Source organism: Sarcophilus harrisii, chromosome 5, assembly GCF_902635505.1.
Source record: "Sarcophilus harrisii chromosome 5, mSarHar1.11, whole genome shotgun sequence".
NCBI classification, from domain to species: Eukaryota; Metazoa; Chordata; class Mammalia; order Dasyuromorphia; family Dasyuridae; genus Sarcophilus; species Sarcophilus harrisii.
The window spans coordinates 24,477,692-24,503,485 of record NC_045430.1 but is presented as its reverse complement, the minus strand read 5'-3'; the positions used below and the strand labels follow the sequence as shown (position 1 = coordinate 24,503,485).

Genomic DNA, 25,794 nt, shown 5'->3' with positions numbered 1-25,794 from the left:
CCAATCTTCACTGTACCCAGTTGTGACAATATTAATATGTATCATGTTCTACAACTGTGCTAACAGATCTTTATTATTGATGGCACTCTCCCAGAGTCTGGGATGCTACAACATGGTTTTAGCTGCAAAGGTTTGGGAGACATTCGGTGACTTTCCCAGATAGTAAAAATCAGATCCCATCCTCTGACTTCCAGGCCAGTTTGGGGCAATCTTGTCCGACTGCTTCCTTTTACAGAGCAGAAAACTGAATCTCAGGGACATTTGGTGACCAGATCGTAAAAATCAGATCTGATCCTCTGACTTCAAAGCCAGTGCTTCTTGCCCTACTTCCTCACTATGAATGCTTAATTTTAGGTCATGCAGAATTCAATTTTCAAAAAATCAGCCCCCAACAGTCCAGTCCAGTACTGGTGCCATTGCTTCTTCTCAAAAAGATGTGGTTGTTGGGTTTGGATTTTTTGTTTGTTTTTAAATAAGTAGAATAGGGGCAGCTGTGTAGCACAATGGATAGAGCATCAGCCCTAGTGACAAGAGGACAAGTTCATTTTGGGACACTTGACACTTAACTAGCTTTGTGACACTGGACAAGTCACTTAACCCTAATTAACCCTCCCCCCACATCCCCTAAAATAAAGATAAGTAGCATGGATTTTAATGTTATATATTTACTAATAATTTGAGTATTTGTCATCATATTAAATTGCCTGATTAATCCATGCCAGTGTTCCTAACTGAAAAATATTCAACTTTCACAGCCTTAAATTACAATGAATGGTCTGTTGTTAACACTGCATTATTCACAAAATGTCCCTAGAGGGTAACTGAATGAATTGTTTTCACTTAACTGCCAACATCCAGAGTGTTGTGAATTCCCATCATCTTGTATATTTTGATAACTAATAGATTATTAATGCTCCTGACTTTAAGACTCCAGTTTTGCTTAGTTTTAAGATTCCAGAGAATTTGGTTTGCTTTCTTGGAGGAGGGGAAAGGGGAAGAGTATCTTTTCTCTCAAGTTTCATTTGGTATTTTAGTGTTCACCAACAACTACCAGCTTAATTGGAAAAGAAAGGAAAGGCAAGCTCATAGACTCTAGGGGTGAATTTGTATCTCTAAACATATGGTTAAACTCCTTCAGAGCAGAGATAGTATTACCTTTCTCTTTATATTCCCAATTCTTAACACAAAATGTCTGCCATTTTTGGGGTAATTAATACTTTGCAGCTGATTGGCTGACTGATTGGTTGACTAATTGGAGATCATTTAATTAATCGGTGTCAAACTCAAATAGAAACAGTAGCCACATATAGATTTAAAAATCCATATATTTTCATTATCTATGTTATATTATATTTTTACTTGTTAAACATTTTCCAATTAATTGTAATAATACTCAGGAGTTCTGGTCTTCTGTGGCCCAGGCCTTAAATTTGATACCTCTGTGTTGAAAGGAATATTTTTGGTTTGGGCTTTCACTCTGATTAAGGAAGCAAAATTTGGGACAAAAGAATTTTGTATGTCAAGGTACCAGTATGTTGAGAGGTTGATCAGTGGAGATCAGCAGTGACTTGAAAATGGAACTAGCTTTTACGGATTACTTTTGTAATAAGATAAAAGTCAATTCAGATAGAACTATATCAGCAAAAGAAGTGGAACTGTTGCATCTCAGTTCCTTCCCAAAGTAGAAGTACGTTATGGTTTCTACATACAAACAGATATCTCTCTACTACATGACAAATATCAGGGGATCTTCATTTTTCCTCATCCCTCCAACACTGACTGACAAGCAGGTCTGGGAACAATCAGATCAATATCTGCTTCACTCCACTCTACATGTTGATGAGGAAACAGGTCTAGGATAAATGAATCATTAGAAATAAGATACTGACAGAGAGAAAATAAATACTCCCTCATTTTTGTTCTTAATATCCATACTTTTTCTGAAATCCCTCTTTAATCACACTTCTAGTAAGTGATATCTCTCACTATGAAACTTCTAGGAATAGCCCTTATTGACCAAAGCAGCCATTAAGCACTTATGTGCTTACCTTGTAATCTAATTCTCTCTGTTCATTTTTCTCCTCAAATAGATCAAAAGTTCTTGGGCAATCAGACACATATAAATCAGATGCTTTAGAAGGCATCTATGCTAGTTCATACTTAGGGAAAAAAACACTCTACAACATCAATCAAACAAGCATTTGTTGAGCACCTACTATGTGCCAGACACTAGGGATATGAAGACATAAGCAAGACAGTCCTTGTATTTAAGAAGCCTACAAGTATCCCCCCTATCAAGGAGGAAAATATGTCCCTATATAAGCATATACAAATGAATACACTGATGCATGTTTCTGTTCTTACCGTGTTTAATGGAAATACAAGAATTTCTGAGAATCAATCACTAATCAATTCCTCATTGAAAAATTTTTAAGCACCTACTATGAGGCAGGTACTTTCCTAAGCACTGGGAATACAAAAATCGTCCCTTCTCTTAATAGTTTTACAATATAATTTAGTGGGAATCCCTAAAACTTTTTGGGGCTGCTCAAGGGCTATTTAATACTAATCCAGTAATAGTCTGTCCTTTCTATAGAACAACCTACTATCAGTTAGATAATGAATTTTAATTCTCTTTTCAATTTCAATTGTAGGAATGAATCAAAGCTATACTACCCTTACACTTTCTGTTTCTCCATAAGGCCATCTTGAAAGATGGTCATTTGAATGCTTCCCTTAATGGAGAAGTCTAGTTCCATGACACAGTAAGCCTTCAATAAGTGTTGGCCGATATTTACATTTTGCTCAGGAATTGAGGCATGAGAACTCCCTCTACTAATCATACTGGCCCCTATAAGACAATTTATAGTTTCTCATAGACTTGCCTTAAAGCACTGAGTTAATAAGCAACTTGTCCAGAATCCCAGGGCCAAGGTATGTGAGAGGCCACATGGGAGCCCAGGACTTTCTGAAACTGAAGCTCATTTTCTGTAATTGTGCCATAGCTCTCCATGGTCCTGAGAAACTATTGTGTATCCAAGGGGAATAGCAGCTAATTTTCATGTGAAGGTGGTTGTTGACCCCTAAAAAAGGAGCCCAGAAGATGTGGAACTTAGTGACCTCTCCAAGGTCCCTCTAGAACACAGGCACCATAAAAATGAATGGGTTCTTTTGAACTACTTTGGTTACTGGATCACCTCCTTCTTATTTAGTTTTATATTTGGGGGTCTGTGCACTTCATTTTCTGAATTTTGAAATATATTTCTCCTTGTCTTGCAGCTGTATGAAAAAGTTGCTCTTCTTCTGACAAATTTAGGTAAGTGCTAATATTTTCCCTTACCTTACTGCTGGATAGGATGTGCAAAGTTACTCATCAGGGTAAAGGGTGAAAATGCCTTATGTTAATAAACAGGTAGTAACAGTTCCTAAATAGATCTAAAGTAATGGGGAACCATGTTGATTGATACATTTTTAAATTTTATTTAGTGCCTTTTGTTTGTATGGCAGAGTCATCTCCTGATCTTTTCCTATCCCAACTTCCTTCCCCATTAAACTCTTTTTTTCCAACAAAGAAAAATAGGTAAGCAAAACTGACCAATATAATGACTATATCTGAAAGGATATGAAATCTTCCATACCCATTGTACATGTGCATGCACACACACACACACACACACACACACACACACGCACACACACACACCACTTCTCAATCAAGAGGAAGGAGGAATGTTTTATTATCTTTTATTTGGGCTTCATATTGAGGTCCATTACCATGGATGCTTTTTGGAAGTTGTTATAGAGAAAGAAATACCAGTGTGAGTTGCTTTGAGTGAATTGTTTTATTTTCCTTTTAGGGTGCCCTTTAATTTGTTCTATTTTAAAATATTTAAATAACTATTTCAATATGATTGATTTTCTCTATAATTCTATATCTTCTACTTTATGCATTTAAAAACATCATTCTAGGAATCCACAGGCTTTGATATCAAAGGAATCCTTGACACTAAAAAGGATAAAAATCCTCTCTGTAGAGAATGTAATAAGGGGGAGAACCTATGCATATCTGATTATAGGAAATACCCCTGGCTAGGAAATCTTTTCATCTCTATAATCAACAGATTGCCTGGGGGCTCAGAGTATTTTATGAATTTTATTTCTAATCTGTATTTTTAAGCTTTCTAGCTTCACAGAAAAAGAAAGTCATGGGGAATTGACATTGCCATGGACTAAAACCCACTAGATGCTGATGTGCCGAAGTATAGTTTCGAGCATAAAAGAACTTGGGTTCAAATCCCTGTGTGAATTTAGGCAAGTCATACAATCTACTTAGAAATCACTTTCTTCATCTATAAGATGAACACATTGGATTCTAAATGACTGTAAAGTGCTTTTCACAGATCTATGATCCTAAATAATTATACCTCCTTGAGCCTCAGAAGGCTGAATAGTGGGCTCTGAGATCCCTTCCAGCTCTGCATCTCTGGTCCTATGACTTTAAATGTCAGGATTCTTTGCCGATTGCCATATAAACCTGAGATTATCTCATTCATACATAGTAGGAACTTAAAATGCTTTTTGAATTGAATCAAGTTTGCATTTGGGATGTATTTAAACAGGAACAAAATTTAAATAGCAGGGAATTTTATTTATTTTTTCATATTTAATTTTTGACAATACCTTTTTTATTTTTCCAATCATATACAAAAATAGTTACCAACATTCATCTTTGCAAAACTTTGTGTTCCAAATTTTTCTCTCTTCATCCCCCTCCCCTAGACAGCAGGCAATCTAATAGAGGTTAAATATATGCAGTTCTTCTAAACATATTTCCATATTCATCATGCTGTGCAAGAAAAATAAAATCAAAAAGGAAAATAAACTATGAGAAAGAAAAAAAAACAAGAAACAAACAACAGCAACAAAAAAAGTAAAAATACTATGATTTGATCCACATTCAGTTTCTATAGTTCTCTCTCTGGATGCAGATGGCTCTCTCCATCATAAGTCTATTGGAACAGCCCTGAATCATCTCATTGTTGAAAAGAGCCATGTCCATCACAGTTGATCATCACACAGTCTTGTTGTTGCTGTGTACAATGTTCTCTTGAGTTGAGAATGCAATCAAGAATAAGTGAAACTAACCCTGCGCTTTCTGTTTGGAGGCAGAATCTATTCTTCAAAATGTATTTTATAGCCACAAAACTTAGGGCAGTTTAAGGGGGGAAAAGAGTTCCTGCCTGGAATACAGTTTAGCACTTGGTGCGAGACCAGCTCTTCTTCTTGAGACCCAGCCATGAGGGTGGAATGTTCAATGTGGTGGGGGAAGACAATTCCATCCATCGAGCACGTGTCATCCACTTTCTACGTTCTCCAGTGGTCCTCAAAGTTTAGTCCAAAGAATTGTTGGGCTCTCTGAAACCCTTTCAGAGGGTCTACAAATTCAAAATTATTTTTTATTTCTAATATAGTAAATAGCTATAAATATAACCCATGTGAAGAAAAACTCTTTGAACAGATCCTCGATAGGTTTTTAACAACATGAAGATACTGAGAACAAAAGTTTGAAAAACCAGGATACAAAGACAGAAACAAAACTAGCCCTGCTTTCTGAGAGCTGATGGTTTACCGGGGTGGGGAAAATATAGTACATAAAGACACTTTTACAGAGCAGAGATAAAGCCCTGACGACGACAAGATGGCTTCCTGAAGGAAATGACACATACAATTTCAAAGAAATGTATGAGAGAGGAGAACGGAAAGTCATTCCAGGCATCAGAGACAAAAATTCAGAGGCAACTTTTTGCTCTGACTTCAATACTAGGGGAACCTGTGATTTTGTCCTTTGGTAACTACTCTGCCAAGTCAGGTACTTACTTCCCCCTCACATATACACATACGCCCCAGCCTTAGCAGGTGACTGTTAGAGAGTGGCTGGGACCAGAATGAACCGCAGCCAGAAGCTAAGCAGGGCAGGAGCAGCTCCCCCTGAGCTAGACTGCTCTTCAGACAACAGAGGAAGCTATGGCTAACTAGGGGGGAGAGGACTAGGAAGCAGGGAGACCTTCTGACACTTGACATCTCCAAAAGTCAGCCCGTCAGCATTTACTAACTGCCTGTCGTGTGGTTCCAAGGACGAGGGGGGACAATCCAAAGAATGGAACCATCCCTTTATGACTTAGACAACTAAATCTTTGATGGGTTAATAAAATGAGTTTTTTCTTCATGTCTTTGTATTGTTTCACCAAGCTGGCAATTAATTTCTAATGACTTTCATGGGTCTAGCTGTGGTAGGGCTTTTCCGAGGGCAGGGCCGGAGGGTCCGATTAAGGCTCTCAATCTCTGCTCTTTCTTTGTCCACAGAGCAGCCTCGCACCGAATCTGAATGGGAGAACAGCTTCACTTTGAAAATGTTTCTTTTTCAGTTTGTCAATTTGAACAGCTCTACCTTTTACATTGCATTCTTCCTTGGAAGGTAAGGACTTGAGTGTGGTCAGAGAATGGGCACACGGCTGAGCTGAGACTGCACCCCTCTATGAGTAGCCAGGGGCATGGGTGACGTTCTGTTCAGAGGAGAGTCTGGGGTCTAAGCTGTCAGGCATCCAGGGCTCTCGCAGAAGGAAACCCAAACTTTCCCCCCTTAATTCTACCCCAGTTTTATTGCAAAACTTGGCACCAGAATTCTGGAGGAAATCCACCTCTCTGAAAGCCTTTTTACAATAGAGTACAACAGAGAGGTCTCCTAGAAACAGAGGGAGAAGGAAGCATGGTCAAATAAGGGGTCCTGGTTCTGAAGTTCTAGAGCCCAGTGCTGCTGTTTCCTGCCTGACCTGGAGCCCATCTCAGTTTCCCCATCACTAAAAGAAGGAGCTGGTAAGACACTCTCTGAAGTTCCCCTATGGCTGGAAAATCCCTCTGATAGAGTTATAGCAAGATGGGACCTTGGGGTTATTTCTTTATCATATCAGCTACACAGCTTTGAGGAGGTCCCTGCTGCTCCTGTCCTTTCCAGCTTGTATGGCCTTCACAGGCCTTCCTTTTCACATGGTAAAATAAGGGCTTTGATCTAGCTGGTCTCTGAGGTCCCTTTCACTACCAGGTCTATCAGAGAGGTGGAACAAGTTCCAGTCATTCCAGGCCCTTCTCCATCTTTGCTTCCTGGCCGGAGGTCGGAGATCACTGGAAAGACCCTTTTATGAATACATCAGAGAGTTTTGCCTTTGGGATTGAGAGAGGATGAAAACGTCCTAGAAATTAAAAATTATTTATCCAGGGGAAGGATGTAGGAAGGGAGGAAGGAAAGCTATCCTTCTCAGGAAGGACCATGGGCTAATTACTAAGGAAATGAAGCCTATTAAGGCTATTGGGTGTGGCAGATCAGTGCCAGTGCCAAAATAGGATTGAGCAGCTGCCGTCTTAACTCCAACCTTGGTTGGCCTGTTAAAAGAATGCAAAAAGCATCTTTATCCCCAAAAGTATCTCCCCAATCCCCCATAGTTAAAGACATATCTCCATCTCCTCTCAACATTTAGAACTTCCACTTGTGCTTTTATTGCCCAATATAAGTGGAGGTCACTTCGCTTGCATTTGTGAACATCTCCTCCCATCACCCATGTCCTGTCACCCAGCAAAGTCTGAGGCCCATTTATCCACAAGGAGTGAGTAAATCTCCACTACTAAGAGACCAGGAGGAAATAGAGAAATGACAAGACAGATTTGGCATCAGGAAAAACTGAGTCACAGAGAATGGGGCTGATAGCGACCACCACCTGCAGCCTCCCTTCTGGACCTCCCCTCCCAGCTTGAGAAGTGCTCAAAAACAATGGACTTGTGAAATGAACCAAGAACTACTATGAGGAACAAGGAAGGGACAGGCAGAAAAGAAGGATGAGGAAGGATGCCCTGAGGAGGGAAAGACAATTATCCGTATCAGCTCTCCACTTATGGCTCTGCCCGCCAGAGTGGAATTCTGTCCTAAATAGTTTAATTTCCCAGGAGTGAAGGATATTGCCCTAGAGAGCCGGTTTAAGGAAATCGAAAACTTAAATCTTAGATAAGTGTTAGATAAGTCTTATAAAAACGCTTCTTACAGTAGCTTGCATAGTAATAATAATACTGTTCTAAGGGAAGGGCCCACACACGCTCATACACACCCCCTATCCAAGATGTACGCCTGCTCCGGAGTCGGGAGACCCTATTGTACCAGATGCCAAATAGTGAACATGAGGGAGAGCCGGTCTCTTTGTCCATGGGCAACCAAGTTCTGGGATGGCCGGGCACTCTGCTCTCCTTGTTGAAAAAGGGAATTTGTTGCCGACTCCCCTGGAACACTATCATTTTTTTTTCTTTATTTTATTTTTTAATTATAGCTTTTTTATTTACAAGTTATATGCATGGGTAATTTTACAGCAGACAATTGCCAAACCTTTTGTTCCAATTTTTCCCCTCCTTCTCTCCCCCACCCCATGGCAGGCTGACCAATACATGTTAAATATGTAACGCCATCATTTTAAGGGATTTGTTTTAAACAAGGAACTAGGCTGGGTCAAGCAGGAACAGAGTGAGCCTGCGATGTACTAATGTGGTCTTTTGTGTTAAAAGGTTTACGGGACATCCAGGTGCTTATCTGAGGCTGATAAACAGGTGGAGACTAGAGGAGGTCTGTATTCTCTTCATGTTACTGACTTTCTAAAGCCTTCCTATAAGTAAGGTTGTGGGGAAAGAAGGGAAATTCTTGATTTGGGCAGAGATTGAATCAGGAATTCTTACTCTCAGAGGGTTGGAAAGCAAGGGAGAGAAGAGTAAAGAGGATGCTAATTTAATCAGACGTATGTTTGTATATGTAGGTATGGGATTTTATAGAGAGAAAATGTTTTATTTATGTATATATTATTATTTATTTAGATATAGCCCCAATTCCCCAGCTCATATCTAGGCCCTAATTCTCCGATCCTGGTATCTGATCACTGGCACAGTGTAATTCTGGCCCTCCTCCACCTCGAGGGCTGGGACAGGGTGAGGAGGGCCTGAGCTCCATCCTACTCCTCTCCTTATTCATTCAGTAAACATCCAAATGTTTATGGGCTTGGAACCAGGAAGTCTCCTCCTCGAGAGTTCACATCCAGCCTCTTACACTTACTAGCTGTGACCCTGGATGAGTCACCTCAGTCTCCCCGTCTGTAAAATGGGCAGGAGAAGGAAATGGCAGCCTCCCAGTACCTTTGCCAAGAGAACCCCCAGGGGGTCATGAGCAGTCGGACATGACTGAAGCACCAGCCGCTGGGCGGGCGCTGGGCTAAGCCCCAGGACACAAAGGGAGGCAGAGGCAGACCTGCCGTGGGGGCTTCTGTTCTAATGGCCTCTGGGTTTGCTTCCTTGCAGTGCCACCCTAGCGGATGCCTTATTGATCTCTGTATGCAAATGGGCATTATCATGGTGCTAAAGCAGACCTGGAACAACTTCATGGAGCTCGGCTACCCGTAAGTAGGGCCCCGGGGCCTGCATGGGCGGCGAGGCCCTGGGCAGCTGCCAGTGGGGCAGGCCCCGAGCGCTCCCTGGGATGGGGGGAGGCGGGCCTTCGGTGGTAGCCTTGGTCCAGAGTGACCGCCGGAGGCATCGTGGTAGCATGGGAGGAGAGTCCCAGCAGCCGAGAGAGATGGGTGCGAATCCCAGTGCCGCCATTCCCTGCCCTGTGACCACTAACAAGCCACTTCCCCGCCCTGGGAATCATTTTCTTCCTGTGTCAAAATGAGGAGAGTGGATGAAATGTCCCCCACCATTCTTTCCAGCTCAAAACCCGTGACTCTGCCTCTGACCCTCACTAGCTATGAGACAGACAAAGCCACTGAGCCTTTCTGAGCCTCGGTGTTTGCATCGGGGAAATGGGCATGAGATGGTGGGATCTGGGGGCAGGAGAGACCCGATCTGATCCTGCTCTAGAGTTTGTAATGGCCAAAAGGCTCTATGTGGCCACTGTCTGGTATCATCGATTTGGAGCCGCCAGGGACCCCCAAGGTCACGCAGTCCAACTGCTTTGTTCCAAAGATGAGGAAATGAGGATTCGGAGGAGACAGAACCAGGACAGTACCCTGGTGGTCAGTCAGTCAGTCAATCGACAGACATTTATTAATCACCTACTATATGCTAAGCACTGCCCTCTGACAGCAAAACCAGTACTCTGTATTATACTGACCTGTCTTCCATGACTGTGATATTTTAAAATAGCAGACAGGCTGGGAAAGTTTGTGCAAAGAACTTGGTAGAGGAAAAACTTGTGAGCCCCACCTTGGCCCCCCCTCCCCACCCCCTGCCATTCATTCTACAAAGAATGATTGGGCACTTCATGGCAGAAAGACTGTGCATGGGCCCAGGAACACCCGCGGCTGTTTAGGAAGAGATGGGAAGGGGGCCATTTTGTAACTCTGAAGTTGCCCCCACAGAAGACCCGGGTTCCAATCTCACCCGTGTGACTTTGGGCAAATCAGTATCAACTCTGAGCCTCGGTTTCCTGTTGATAAAATGTAGTGGTTGGGCTGGTTACCTGTGAAGTCCTTTCTAGCTCCAGGTCTAAGCTCCTCTGAGAACGTGGGAGTGAGGAAGAGTTCAGAGAGCAAGCAAAAGGAACAAAACAGACCCAGAAGATGGCCTCTGAATGGTCCCCTGGTTTTACCATGTGACCTCCAAGCAGAAATAATGCAAGTCTATGGGGGCACACGTGTGGACACACACTGTATTTTATCGTGAGCTCTTTGTTATAATTAGATAAGGAAAGGCTTTTAATTTGGCCGTGTTTGCAGTTTTAGCCAGTTAATTTTACGGGGCTATAAATCTGTACTGCTCGGTGCTCTTCCTGTTGCCCCCACTCCTGTTGGCTTGTTGGGCCATCCTGTGATGATCAGGATGTTATCATCCCCCTGAGCTTCTCCCTACTCCCATGCTTGGGCCACTAACAGGCTCAGATGAGCTTGGAAAGTCACCCCCACCTCCTCAGCCCCTCCCAAGTCAGGAAGTTATTTGGTATCTTCACTTGTATCCCCCAAGTCCCTTGTTATAAGCCCTTAGATTCTCCTTCTCCGGGTTCTAAGGCACCAAAGGGGGAAAAAGTTCAAAAATAAGGAAGCCTGTTTTAGATGACTAACTCCAGTATTTTTTTCTCTATTTAAAACCCCACCATGGAAATTCTTTTCAAAATACAGATAATAATTCAAAAATATCACTGCAATTAGTGATTCCTAACTCTCCTAACCTGAGACCTACTACAAAGTCAGTGAATTCATGGGGCTTTTTATTCATGATATTTTTGCAACCCCCCTTGCCCACCTCCGAACCTCTGTTCCCCACCATTCACCTCCCCAGTCTGTCCCTTACCTGCAGTCATTTCACCCTCTTCCTCTGCAACGTGTCCCTCAGGTGAAGCACTGATTCCCTGCCTGTATTGTCCTTATGTCTTTGGTTACAGGTAGAAAGCTAACCCTGATGTCTTAATAAGTGGTTTAAGCTAAGAGGTGCAGACACTGTGCTAATAATGGTAGATGATGATGATAGTTCGCATTTCTACAGTGTCTACTGGGTGCCAGGAACTGTGCAAAGAGCTATATAATTATCTCACTTCATCCTGCAACATCAGTCCTATTCTTATTCCATTTTACTGATGAAAGAAATTGAGGCAGATGTGAAATGATTTGCCCAGAATCACACAGCTATGAATGTCCGACGCCACATTTGAACTCGGGTGTTTGTGCCTCCAGGCCCTGGTGCCCGTTCACGGCCCACCACCACCTCACTGATCTTCACACACCTCCCTCTCCATTGATGGCCCATGGCCCTCGTGCAGCAAGAAGGGGAAGAGCAGGAATAGTCACATCTGAGGAATTACCCAACGAGGCTCAGGGCTCATTTTGTTTATTCAGAAACCCAAAAAGGGCTTATTGTTGGGGCTCCCCATTGGGCTGGTGGGACACGTCCTGGCTCTGGCCTCTTATGGCTTAGCCTTCGGTTCTGGATCAGCCTTGCATAGGCAAGTCATGGCCTCTTCAGGCGCCAGTTTTCTCATCTTTAAGATTGGGGGCCTCGTTTGACCGTAGGGAGTGCAACAAGAAACTTGGCAGGGACAACAAACGTACCAAATAATTCCACAATTCAAGTGTGACCTGGGATGTGGACACTGACCCTCTAAGACATTTAGCTGCAGAACAAATGTGAGTCTACGCTGGTAAAATTAATAACAGTATAGTCATAATAACAGCAACAATAATAACTAGCATTTATATAGCCTCTTAAGGTTCCCAAAGTTATTTGCAAGTGTCATCCTCACAACGGCCCTGGGAAATAGGTACTGTTATTGTCCCCATTTTGGAGATGAAAAAACTGAGGCTGAATTAGGTTAAGTGACTTGTGCAGGGTCACAGAGCTAATCCCTTGTTGAGGCAGCATTTGAACTCGGGCTTTCCTGACTCCAGGCCCAGTACTCCGTACTGCACCACCGGCCGCCTCAGAATTCTATCTGCCAACGAAAGAAATCTCAGGTCTAGTTATTATAGTTATGTCCCTGGGCCGCTAACTGTCCACAAAGCATCCCGTAAACAGCAGCCAACTGCCGCCCCCGGTATTGCCATCATCATGGGCCCAAAGTCCTGGTCCTCCCTTCCCTCACCTTGAACATATTCTTCAGTTTTCAGTTTCTCCTTTTACTGTGTTTGCATATGGTGACTCCTTTGGTCCCTGGAAGTCGTTTATAAATACGAATTTTTTTCCCAAATTGATTTTTTTGTCATGCAGGTTAATTCAGAACTGGTGGACCAGGAGAAAAGTCCGTCAAGAGCAAGGCACACAGAGAAAAACCAGTTTCCCACAATGGGAAAGGGACTATAACCTGCAGCCCATGAATGCTTATGGGCTCTTTGATGAATACCTAGAAATGAGTATGGAAAAGTTCTTTTGCCTATTTTTTTAAATGTAAATTTTAGCCTTCTGGGATATTCTTATCTTATTGGAAAGATGTTTGACTGGTAGTATGATAAACAAACACCTACTGTGTGCAAGGCACCATCCTAAGTGCTGCCAGGGATGCCCAATGGGACGAGCGATGGCCCTTGTCCTCAAGGAGCTTCTAATCAAGCACAGGAGCTCTGCACCCTGGCACAGAGGAAGGCGCACTGACCTCTGGAGGCAGACGACCTGCCTCATTCTCAACCCAATGACCTCAGACTGCTTTGCTTTTCTGGGCCTCAGTTTCCCCATCTGTAAAATGAGGGATTTGAATTAAGTGGTCTCTGAGGTCTTTCACAGCTCCAGATCTCTAGGATTATTACTTTAAGAAACTCTGTGTTTTTACCATAGCAAAAAGAGCAGACAATTTAACACAAAGGGAAAAAAATCTGATTAATTTGTTTTTGACATCAAGTGTACAGGTTCCAATGTTCCAAAAAAAAACAAAAAAAAAACAATGTTCCAATGTTCCAAAAAGTGTACGATGTTCCCATCTTTCAGAGTCACTGGAGAACATAAATGAGTTATCAGAAAGTAGCGAACCAAAGAGAAAAAGTTTTTATCAATGTAAGAAAAATAGACTAATCTCATATTTAAGGAAAAATTCTTTCTAAGAGACTAAATTGAGAATGCATCTTAAAAGCTTTCCCCCATTAAAATACTTTTCCTGGTTTAAAAAAAAATACAACTAAATCTCTTGGGACAGTAGTAAAATCCAAGTGATATGTAATGTTTTTTGGATGGCTTCTGCACTAAATATCTTCTGATGTTTTTAGAGTTTCAATTACAAGATGCTGGAACGATATAATGTCAAGTTGAAATCAAATTGAACATTTATTCAGAATTTAATTAATGAGGTGTATTAATAGAACAAACTCATTTGAAGGTATTGCTGCACTGTTTCTTCCTCCTCAATAAATAAGAGAAATTTTGATGGATGGTTGAATAGAAGCAAAGAAGTTGAAAAGGAAGGGGAGGAAAAAAGGAGGCTTTTTCAGGATTTAAAGTCTGAAAGGGGGAGGAACTAAACTTTCTGCTAAGTAGTACTAGGATACTCAGAGTAGCTATAAGGCACAGAACGCCAGGTCTGGAAGGAGGAAAGGAAGGGAAAAAGGAAAGGAAGGGAAGGAGAGAAGGAAAGAAAAAGAAAAGGAAGAAAAACAGGAAGAGAATTAGGAAATAAAGAGTAAGGAAAGAATGGAAAAGGAAGGAAGGAAGAGTGCTTATTATTTGCCACTTAGCATTTAAGATACTAAGCCCTGTGAACACATGAACATGAAAGCAAGGATCCCTACTATCTTTCTATAATAAGGGAAGATAGCCCATAGAGAGAGCTGGAAAGCCCATGGGGGAAGGGGCAAGGAGAGTACTGAAGTGGGGGCAAAGCATCTGGTGTGGAGAGTAGGCTAGAAGGTAAGTGGGTGGCAAGGCTGGGACTTGTGCCCATGTGGTGGTCCTAGGCAAACCCTCATGAAGTCAATGAGTTGAACTCCGAGCGGAGTCAAGGCGTCTGATGGGAAATGAACTGGGAGGGGAGTGGGCCTGGAATTTCTGAGGACACTGAGGAAGAAAAGTCATTACGTCAGTTCATCACTGTACACGTCATGTTCTGATGTTAAATTCTAAGCACTAGGAGGGTTGTTAATAGTTTTCATCGAATACTGAAAGCACCTTTTCTTTCTTCCTATGATCAATAAAACCTTATTTCCTAAAGGGAAATTCCTGTAGCCAAAGCAGAGAAACAATTATTTCTCTTCCCATAATGGAGCCATGATGAATCTCAAGCCACTATAATTTATACTCTTGGTTTCTAAGAGTTGGGTCCAATGAGACCCAACCTTAACCCTTTTAAAATTTATATAATATTTAGCAGGCATTATGACCTAGCAGATTGATAGTTGGTCTCAGCCAGGAAGACCTGGACTTCTACTCCTGCCTCTGATACCTCCTGGCTGAGGGAGCCTGGGTGAGCCCCCAGATAATTTTCTGTGACTTTGTTATCAACCAGCACTGATCTTAAAAGCTTTCCCCCCTATATCATTAAACATATGTCTGTGAAGCTTCCCATAATATCTTGCTTCTTAGATGACTCAAAGAATTCCCGTGGACACATTCTAATTACTTTTTTTCACTTTGCTTATTCCTTTTCATTTTGCACTCATCTATTCAAACATTCATTCTTCAGCAGTCAATAAGCACCTACTCCACGCTGGGAGAGAAACAAAGTTAGATGAAATACAGCCATTGCTCTTTTGGGATTTGAAGTCTAAAAGAGGAAGGAACTGAGCTTTTTGCTAAGTAGTACTAGGATATTTGGGGCAGATGTAAGTCATAAAGCGCCAGGTCTGGAGTCGGGAGGACTCATCTTTCTGAGTTCAAATTCGGCCTTAGACACATACTAGCTGTGTGACCCTGGGCAAGTGACTTAACCCTGTGTGCCTCCATTTCCTCATCTAAAAATAAACTGGCGAAGGAAATGGCAAATCACTCCAGTATCTCTGCCAAGAAAACCGCAAATGGGGCACAAAGAGTCAGACATAACTGAAACAACCTAATAACTAGGATACTTAGTAAAATCACATTTTTGATGAACCAGAGAGAATTCTGTACTTAGAATCTAAAAGTCTTGGATTCAAATTCCATCTCTGAGCTGTACAACCATGGATAAGTCACTTAATATTTTTGAGTCTGTTTCCTTATCTATAAAATGAGGCTGTTGGACTATAAGCCTCCCAAGTCCTTTCCAACTTAAATTTTATTTCTATGAGTCTATAATTGTAGCTTCTCTCAAAGTTCTCCCCAGCTTTCATAAAAATGTAAAAACTAGAAATTTTTGTCCATTTGAAAACTTTCTTGGCTACTGTGTTATTTCAAGTTGGCAGACAGAAATAAAAATCCCATTTATTGTGTAATATAATATAGATCAAAGATCTCAGATTTCCTAAAAATTTATTCAGAGCCTTTGATAAATGTCAGGCCAATTAGATGAAATATCAATCAATGCGCATCAGACATTTCCCTACATCTGGCCAAATTATAATTTCAGAACTCTCTAGTTTTATCATTTTATGCATGAAGTGTATGTGTAATTAAAGCTTTCTTTAAAATATTTTACATAGTTCACATAATTTCAAGTTACTAGCAAAAGATATTGACATCAAAAACTAGATTTCAAACCAAAATGGAGATATAATGCTAAGAACAAGAAAGGTGATGATCTAGGTGTCAGAACACACTCAGTGTTATTATGCTCAGTTCTTATATTTTAAAGAGGACACTGACAAACCAGAATATCTGGAAAGAGAAAACTTAAATCTTAAAAGGACTGGAAATTTTGGTGTGTGAGTTTCAGTGAAAGTAACTTCCTTTCTGGGTCCCTCATTTTAGAAATGACATTGATAAGCTGGAGAGTAGTCAGGAAAGTGAAGGGCTTCAAGGCCATACAATATGAGAATTTTTAGTGTGAGAATTAGACAAAATGGGCTAGCAGCATAGTGGAGTAGAAGGAACACTGAACTCAAGGACACAGAATCTGGGCTTTGCCATTTACCAGGTCACCTCAGACAAGCTATTTAACTTTTCTGGGTCTCAGTTTCCTTATCTGTAAATTGAGAGAGTTGAGTGTGATCTCAAAGTTTCTCACTCTTTAAGTCTGATCTATGACCCAATGTTTCTCTACATCTAATGTTTCCCATGGAAAAGAGAAGTTATTGGGGGGAAGCAAAAGGGAAAAGACAAATTCTCCAAGACTCTGAAGGATTGTCATTAGGACAACAGAGCAGACTCATTCTGTTTGGCCCCCAAAGGGCAGAACTAGTAGCAAGGGGTCAGAGTCGCAAAGAGGTAAATCCAAGGTTTGATAAAGGAAAAAAATTGCCACGCTTTTTAGAAATGGAATAGGCTGCATCAGAAGGCAGTCTCGTAGCCAAGGCTGGATAACTACCTGTCAAGTACATTATACAGGACGTTCCTTTTCAGGTTTGAGTAGGACTAGATGGCCCTCAGATTGTTTATGCGAGTGTGAGTTTTTCTTCATTTTGCATAGATTCCCTATTCTCATAAATTTATTTGTTGTTTCTCCCATTAGGATGTAGTTCCAGTAGGACTTGCCCTGAGGGCAAGTTTCACTTTTATTTCTATCCCCAGCCCTTAGCTTAGTACCTTACAACAGAGAGCCTTTAATAAATGTTAGTTGATTGACTAAATCATTCCACCTTGGTGACTCACTGGCACCTCTAGATTCACCTACCATCTTAGCTTGCACACCTGCCCCTCTCTGATTTCTCCGTTCCAGTTAATGGCCCCATCATCCCCCTTCAGATTCATCAGATCCTAGCCAACCCTTCTGTAATAGTTATGTCTTTTCTATTTTCTCTCTCTTGTGACTACCCAGATTAAAGTCTCATCCGTTTTCCTGGACCGTTGTAGCCTCCTAGTTGGTGTTTCTATCTCTTCCCCATCATCTCTATCTAACTCATGTTTCTAATGACTCACAAGCAGAAAGTAAACTTCTTAATCTATCTTCCAAGACTCCCCACAGTCTAGTCCCAGATGCTCCTTGAGCCCGATCTTGCACTGCTGTTCACATACTCTACGTGCTAGCCAAATTAGACCATTCACCCTCCCTCCATCTTGACTTCTCCTGTACTTGTGCATTTGTTCACATCATCTCCAATATATAGAACAAACTATCCTTTCATCTTTCTCTTCCCAATCCTCGCTGGTTGAAATCCCTTTCTTCAAGGTATCCAGGAAGATCTTCTCTGATCCTCAAAGCTGAAAACAACCATTTCCTTCTCAAATTTGTCATAGCCCTTTGGACAGACCTCTCTTGATGTTCTTGGCAAATAGAAATTATAGCTATTAATGTACATATTATATCCTCTAACTCTCCTTTTAGATCATAATCTTGAGCACAGGTTCCATGTCTCATTATCTTTCCATTGCTCACACAGTGCCTTTGTCTGACTGAGACTCAATTAAATGTTGAACTCAATTGTCTATACTGCACTAAAACAGTTGGTTGGTATAGTGGATTCAGATGGCTCACCAGTATTTAGTTTGGGAAACATCTCCATCAAGCCCTTTTTTTTTTTTTGGTGTCATGTAGACCAAAAACAAGCAGTTATCTAACCACATTTTTCCATCTTTCATGTAGCTGTTATTGTCATGGAGACATGTCTTCCAAGGGCCTTTATTCTCTAAAAATCCTTTTCTCCTTTATATGCATGTTCTCACTGTTGAGAAATAGACCCCCTTCACTTTCCTAGTTTTCTTTCCAGATGATAAATCAACTCCTTCTTACTAATCACTGTTTCCTCACGACTGGATTGCTGGGAAGACCCAATAGTGAAACAAGTAGAAAGGGAAAGGTCATTCCAACAACTACTTGCCTCTTGCATGGATGATTTTTTAAAAATGAGCTTGACTATCCCTTCTCCCCACTACCACCAAATCTCTAACTAGTTGCTTTAGTTCGAGGAGCTATTATAATTCAAATATCTATTTCTATATATCTCCTGAAATTATACTGCTCCACAGAATGGAAACTCCATGAAGTTTGCTAAAAAGAGATTTTTATTTTGTTTTTTATCCACTGGTCCTTGCACATAGTAGGTACTTAATAAATGCTCGCTAAATTGCCCACTGGGAAAAGATCTCCCCTAGGCTCCCATATCAAGAACACTGGCATCTGCTAGCCCCGAGCCTTCCAAAAAGGAGGGTTGAAGACTGACGTTTGTGATCTTTTCCTGTTCCCTCTTCTAGTTCTTCAGTTTGGCTTCACCACTATTTTTGTCGCAGCCTTCCCCCTGGCACCGCTCCTGGCCTTACTGAACAACATTATTGAAATCCGACTGGATGCGTACAAATTTGTGACGCAGTGGAGGCGGCCGTTAGCTTCAAGAGCCAAAGACATAGGTGAGCCAAAGAAATGTGTGAATGGGAGAACTTGTGCAATTGTCCAACTGGTAATTAAGATATAGTTTTATATTTTGTTTTTTATTACCACTTTTTATTTTCAAAACATACTCATGGATGATTTTTTATCATAGACACTTGCAAAACTTTGCACTTTGTTCCAAACTTTTTCTTCTCTTCGCCCCATTCCCTCCCTAGATGGCAAGTAATCCAATATGTGTTAAACATGTTAAAAAAAATAAGTACTCAAAATAGAAATAGCAAAACCTACTCCATGAATATTGATTTTTCTACAATGGGTTGAGGATGAATCTGGGATTGCCTATGTTTTTATTTTTTGTCCAAGTGAGAGGTAGCATAGCTTACTGATTAGGAGAAAAGACTCAAGAGAAGAAATAGTGGCTGTCTTCAAATATTGCAAGGAATATCTTGTGGAGAAGTGATTAAATATGTTCTGTTGGACTCGGATGGAAGAAACAGGACATAGAGATGGCAGTTACAAAGAAGCAAGTTTAGGCTTCTGGTCAGGAAACCCTAACAATAAGAGTGAAGTGGAATGGACTTCCTTGGGAGTCCCTGTTTTGGGAGGGGCTAGATGACCCCTGGTTTGGCATGCCATAGAAGGGATTCCCTTTCAGGAATAGGTTGATCTAAAAGGCTAGACTATCTTTTCCATTTCTTAAATTCTTTATTTCTGTGAGCACTAAATTTGGAGTCTGACAGTCTGGGGTTCAAGTTCTGCTTCTAACTCTAATAATGTGGCTTTGAGAAATCCTGTATCTCAAGTTTCATTTCATATCTTTAAAACAGAAAGATATATTTGGGATATAATATTTAGGATAGCTGTCTCAAAAGGCTGCTGGATAAGCCGGCATTTAACTGGCAGACTTTGGAACGTTTTACAAAGTCATTTGGTCTATAAGAAAAACTCTTGCTGTCATTGGGACAATTAAGACTTTCCTCATTCAGTTGGCTAAGAATCATCAACAAGGTATTCCAAGTCTTGCTGCCATTTTAACTTGATGGCTTAAAAAAGAAACAACGATTTGACATTTGATTGAATTAAGAAATAGGAAAAATGATAACTGTATATATTTTGCATATACTTAGTTATTTCCATATTGTCTTTCCCAGTAGGATGTAAGATGCTCGAGGGCAAAGAGCTTTTTCCCCCTTTATCTTCCTAGCAGTTAGCAGAGTTTGCCTAGCTTGAGGCTTATTAAATAAACATTTGTTGACTGACTGGCTCATAGTAAATACTTAATATATGATGTCCCAAAAGTCTTGGTGTGATTTTAAACTTTGATAAGCATAAAATTTATGGTCTACTGGAGGAGACAATATATAAATTACCAAGACAATAATAAATTACCATGCAAGACGTTTACAGTAGATATCCTTTCCTGCTTCTTAGTAAATTCAATCTTAGTGTCCTTTTTTTTCCAAATAAAATCTCAGTTCTCTTTAGAATAGTTGGTGTGAGATTTCCATCCCCAATCCCTTTTTCCAGTGGTTTTAAAAAAAATGCTCTGGGGCATTGTAAGTTCTCTGGGCAGTGGCCATAGAGACCCTAAATTCAGGCTTTTCAATGGTGAGGATAACCTTTTGTCTTGGAAGTTAATGGGATTTAGGGTTGAGGAATATTGGCTATGCCTATGAAATCCAAGAATGGATCCCGAACAAGAACAGCCTCCTCTGTTAATGTTCTTGGCTCAGACCATGGAGCTGATAATGGACTGATTATGGACCGGCATGGCCTGTTGGCTGCCCACTCAACTGGACGAGATTTTACCAAGCTGTCTCTGGCCGGGGCTTTGCCTGCACGTCAGATCCTGAGGAGTTTATTCATCGTGTGTGCTGACTCTGTCCAGGACTCCTTTGGAGAATAAAAGGCCTGTCTGGCTGCCCTTGTCTTATGGAACGATGAATGGGGACCTACAAGCAGTGAAGGCTGCGGCAGAAATTGTTTCTCAACACACAATTTAGACTTCCTTTAATAGACTGTCAGCTCCTTAAGGGCAGAGATATGGCTTTTGTATTTGCATAATAATAAGAATCAGAACAGGCAATGTGATATAACTGAGAGGTAGAAAGGCTTGTTGCTTAAGAGATGTTCCTAGAGTTAATAAAATACTTTTTTTTTTTTTTTTTTTTGCACAGGAATCTGGTATGGAATTCTTGAAGGCATTGGGATTCTCTCTGTAATCACAAATGCATTTGTCATAGCCATAACATCGGACTTCATCCCTCGCTTGGTTTATGCTTACAAATACGGACCTTGTGCAGGCCAAGGAGAGGCTGGACAAAAGTAAGTGTGGGCCACTGAGCCGTCCTGTACTTAATCGTTCATTTCTTAAATATTTGGGGCAGGGATAAAACTGGGAGAGGGACAGTTAAATATACAAGGATGGAGTTGTGAGTGTGAAAAGAGATCTTAAAGTGGATTATAGCTGAAAGACCACAAGCTATGGAATCAGAGTGTTGAGGTTCCAAAGGAGACCCCAAAAGTCAGTCTGTGACCCCAAACTGGTGTCTTAAAAGAATTTGCAGGCTTGAACCCATCTCCAAGTCAAGGGACAAAGTTTATTGTAATTGTAACGCCAATTGAAGCGGGCTAAGTTCCAAAAGGATTTAGCAAAGAACTAGGAGCAAGAAGACAAATCTATCTAGTTCTTCATGTCACTGACATGCTAACTTTATGGCCCAGAGGTAGAACTGAGGTCTCAGAAACTTGGTTATCATTGACTGACAGATTGTGTATCTGACAGTCAGCAAAGTTTATAGGACTATCCTAAGAGCAGAAGACTTCAGAATCATTGACAGACAGATTGTAAGAACAACAGCACTCATAAGATCAGGAGACCTCAGGATTACTGCTATCGTTCCCCTAGAAGCTGCACCCTATCAAGAGGAACTAGGTTCCAATCTTACCTCTGAAAGTTAACACCTCCCTCAGAGACATCACCTGGCTTCCCTGGATGAGAGTTACTTCATCTGTAAACTCAAAGAGCTGAACCAGGTGAACTCCAAGGTCTCTTCCATCTGTGATTCTGTAATGGAGACATGTCTCCTGAATACAGAAAATGAATCACAATCTGATTGAATGTGCTACACCACAAACAAGTTTTGTGAATTAACCTCACACACAGTTAAAAACAGTGTCATTCAGGGCTGTTGGCTATGACCCAGCCTGTTACAACTGCAGGAGAACTAGATGGGCTGAATCACTTTGGTGGCCCAGTTCCCTGGAAATCACATGTGTGTGGGCAGAATTGGCATTTCTAGGCTGGCTGGAGGCAGCTGTAAAGCCAGCATAATGGGCCTTCAGCTTATCTCCTGGGCCCTTTGCATCCCCCTGATAGAAAATAATAGCCAGTCTTTCCCACCAAGAGCCCCAGGCCATCCCACTTTCCCTCTCTGTGTCTGCAGGATCTTGCAAAATCATCCAGACAATGGACTCGCAAAATTGAAATCCTATCGTTCTTATCCCATTCTCTCTTGTGTTAAGCACAGGGCTTGCATGCCTGGTTCTGATGGGGGAAATAGGATACACAAAAGGAAACTAGAACTGGAGGCCCAGTAGAGCGAGGGACCTATGGGCATCCCCAGCAAGGGAGCCTGATGTTCTGGGAGATGGGAGCCCTAAGGGAGAGTGAAAGGTTCCCTGGAACGTTCCTGTGTATGGGGAGGAGTTTATAGCTCCGTTCTCTTGCGTGAGGGGCCAAGCACCAAGAGGGTGCGGAGGGTCAAACACTAAAGCCATCTCTAGGGCCATTTATGAGATTTCAGAGGATCAGAATGGCCACTGGCTAGAGTGAGAGGCAAGGCTTGAATCAGCATCTGTCCAGTTCCTCTCGCCAGCTCCTCGCACTGCCTCTCTTGCTCCAGGGATATGTAGAAGGAGGCTGTTTCTGTGTAAGGATTTCATGAAACAGTTAATGATTTTTTCTCCCTGACTCTGTGTCTCTCTTGTCCTTATCACATTCTCCCTTGTACCTATTTGCATTCACTTTTGGAGAACAAGGCCCGCCCCATGTCTGCATTAGCCATTTCCTACACCAGGGAAACAATCCCCTGTGAGGTTAGCCGATGGGAATTCTGGCTGGGCTCAGTCAGGGCCCTGACAACCAGGAAGGCGGTGGTCTCTCCTGTGCCCAATTCTGATCATTCAAGGAGCGAGTCAGGAGAGGGAACTGAGCAGGAGCCGATGATGAACTGACTCAAATGTTGTGAAAGGCAAATGCACTGCTGGGCCTCAAACGCCTTACCTGTAATTAGCTGTTAATAAACACTTGCTCCACAGCATAGACTCAGATCCAGCCTCACTATCAAGGAGCCTCCTTGGAGGCTGGATCCTACCAGAGATTACCAGCTGTTATGGAGGCCAAGCAGCCAAGGAACGTGGAGAGGGCTTTTCCTAAGTCCCATTTGCCTTAAACTCCAGGGTTCTATGGCTGGCTTAGTGACCAGGATTGTCAAGAGTCACCCCATTCCCCAACCCACGGTGACTCAGTGGTTTCCCATGTGGGAGCTGTTGAATCAGTTATATCTGACTCTTCATGGCCCATTTGGGGTTTTATTTGCAAAGATACTAGAGCAGCTTGCCTTTCCTCCTCCAGCTCATTTTACAGAGAAGGAAACTGAGGCAAACAGGGTTAAGTGACTTGCCACAGTCACACAGCCAGCAAGTGTCCATGGCCAGATTAGAACCCAGGAAGATGAGTCTTCCTGACCCCAAACCAGCATTCTGGGCTTCCTTTCCTTAAAGGTCAAATGGGGACAAGCACCTGCCCTGAAGGACTGGTATGGGAATCAAAGGAAGGGAGGTGCTCTGAAAACTTTCAAACACTATTTAAATGTTATTAGTGACTTTACTGTCACATAGGACCTGGAGCCAATGTGGGCTTCTATGATCATAGAGGAGCCATGGAGGGATAGGACTCCATCTAGAATGAAATCTGATGTCCTCCATCAACAGTGACAGAACCAGGATTCAAGGCAATTCCAATAGGCTTGGGATGGAGAGAGCCATCTGCATCCAGAGAAAGGGAACAATGCAGATTGAATGTGGATGGGAGCACAGTATTTTCACCTTCCTTGTTGTTTGCTTGTAGTTTTGTCTCATGATTTTTTCCTCTTTTAATCTGATTTTTCTTGTGCAACATGATAAATATGGAAATCTGTTTAGAAGAATAGCACATTTAACCTGTATCAGATTGCTTGCTATCCTGGGGGAGGAGGGAGGAAAATCTGGAACCTGCGTGTTTTGGGAACAACAAAATACTATTTAAAAAAAAAAATAAAGGAAGAAATCTGACATCCACTGCCTTGCTCCTAGATGAGTGCAGATGGATAATTTTTTTTAACAAATAACAATTTTTTAAGAATAACTAATTGGAAATCTGCTCTGAGACACTTAACACTTCCTAGTTGTGTGACCCTGGGCAAGTCATTTAACCCCAATTGCCTCAGGGGAAAAAAATAAAAAGAATAACTGGTAATTCTCTCTTGAGCCACCAAAAGGATAAATGCCTTGCCTAACAGTACATGGCTCATAGGCATCAGAGACAGGGCCTGAACCTAGATTCACTTCAAGGTTATCTCTATTCATTATGCCTCTCATAATTTTTAATACCAAATGAAATTAAACCTTACGGTATCTATCATACTCAAAAATTTTTTTAAAAAATGAATACTTTTTAAAAATACACTATTATTTATAAACAAATTTAATAGCTCACACTGACCGTTAAAATTCTAAATCCCATAACATTATAATGCTTTAGGAAGTTTTATCAGAGGAATTCTTCATCTGGAGATTGGTCACTTGGGATAGATAAATATGTATGTGTGCATATGATATGTATATAGATATGTTATATTTATATATCATCCATGTATTATATACTATATAGAAATAATATATGTATGATTCTATTTCCATTAGTTATATACTCAATTTTATTTTTGCATTTAAAAACATTCTGAGATAGGTCCATAAATCCTGGAGGGGAGGGGGGGAGAGAGGGGAGTCCAGGACAAGCCCTGCTCTAAGTTTTTTTTTTTTAAATAAAAGTTTTTATTTTCAAAATGATGCTGTTCTAGTGGCAGTGCAGAGAGTTGTGGGAATCCCCTTTCGATCGGAGATACAGGTCCAACGTGAAAAGAATTCACAAACCCAAAAGTTTGAATGGTAAGAAGGGAAGTTTATTGGCACTGAGAAGCCAGCTTTGCTAGGAAGGCAGACTTCAGAGTGGTAAAGTCCTGTTAGTACTGAGAGAGAATGTCTTCAAGCGGGCAAGAGCCCTGGTAGGCAGCTAAGCCCCACTCTGGATTTCTGCAAAAATATGGCATTTGGAACTGTCCTTTATGGAAGTCTGAGACTAAAACTTCCAGTTGAACTTCCAGGCCTTATCAATATTAGGCCCAGATCTACAAGTGAATGAAAATCACTTTGAAGGCTTCCTCAATGAGGACTCCATTATCAATGGTGGGGTGGGGGAAAAGGAGGGAGTTGATTTGCCTTAGAAAAGCCCAGCCTAGAAAATATGCCTTCTTTTAGACTCTCTGGAGTCTAGGAGACCAGGAATTAAAGGGGACACAGTTTCCCTCTCTCTCTCTCTCTCTCTCTCTCACACACACACACACGTCAAAAATACACGCTTAGATAATTTAACATTCACCCTGGCAAAATCTTGTTTTCCAAATATTTTTCCCTCCCATGGAAAGAGCCATGTCCGTATGACTGATCATCGTACAATCTTGCTGTTGCCATGTACAATGATCTCCTGGTTCTGCTCACTTCACTTACCTGCTCTAAGTTTCAGAGAAGGTAGCAGCCTGCAATGATAGAAGGAGCTTCTGACACCCACAAATCATAGACTTCTG

At 41.5% G+C, this 25,794-nt stretch overlaps 1 protein-coding gene across 3 annotated transcripts in view; it reads left to right on the top strand.

The window, feature by feature from the left end:
• ANO4 (anoctamin 4) overlaps window positions 1-25,794 on the top strand; it is a 313,523-nt gene that overhangs the window by 278,056 nt on the left and 9,673 nt on the right. For all 3 annotated transcript variants that reach the window (XM_031940726.1, XM_031940727.1, XM_031940728.1), the window contains 7 exons: window positions 3,280-3,316; window positions 6,364-6,475; window positions 8,602-8,659; window positions 9,382-9,479; window positions 12,778-12,920; window positions 18,754-18,906; window positions 21,067-21,214. In XM_031940726.1, coding sequence (XP_031796586.1) covers window positions 3,280-3,316; window positions 6,364-6,475; window positions 8,602-8,659; window positions 9,382-9,479; window positions 12,778-12,920; window positions 18,754-18,906; window positions 21,067-21,214 — 749 coding nt within the window. The remainder of the gene's footprint in view (window positions 1-3,279; window positions 3,317-6,363; window positions 6,476-8,601; window positions 8,660-9,381; window positions 9,480-12,777; window positions 12,921-18,753; window positions 18,907-21,066; window positions 21,215-25,794) is intronic.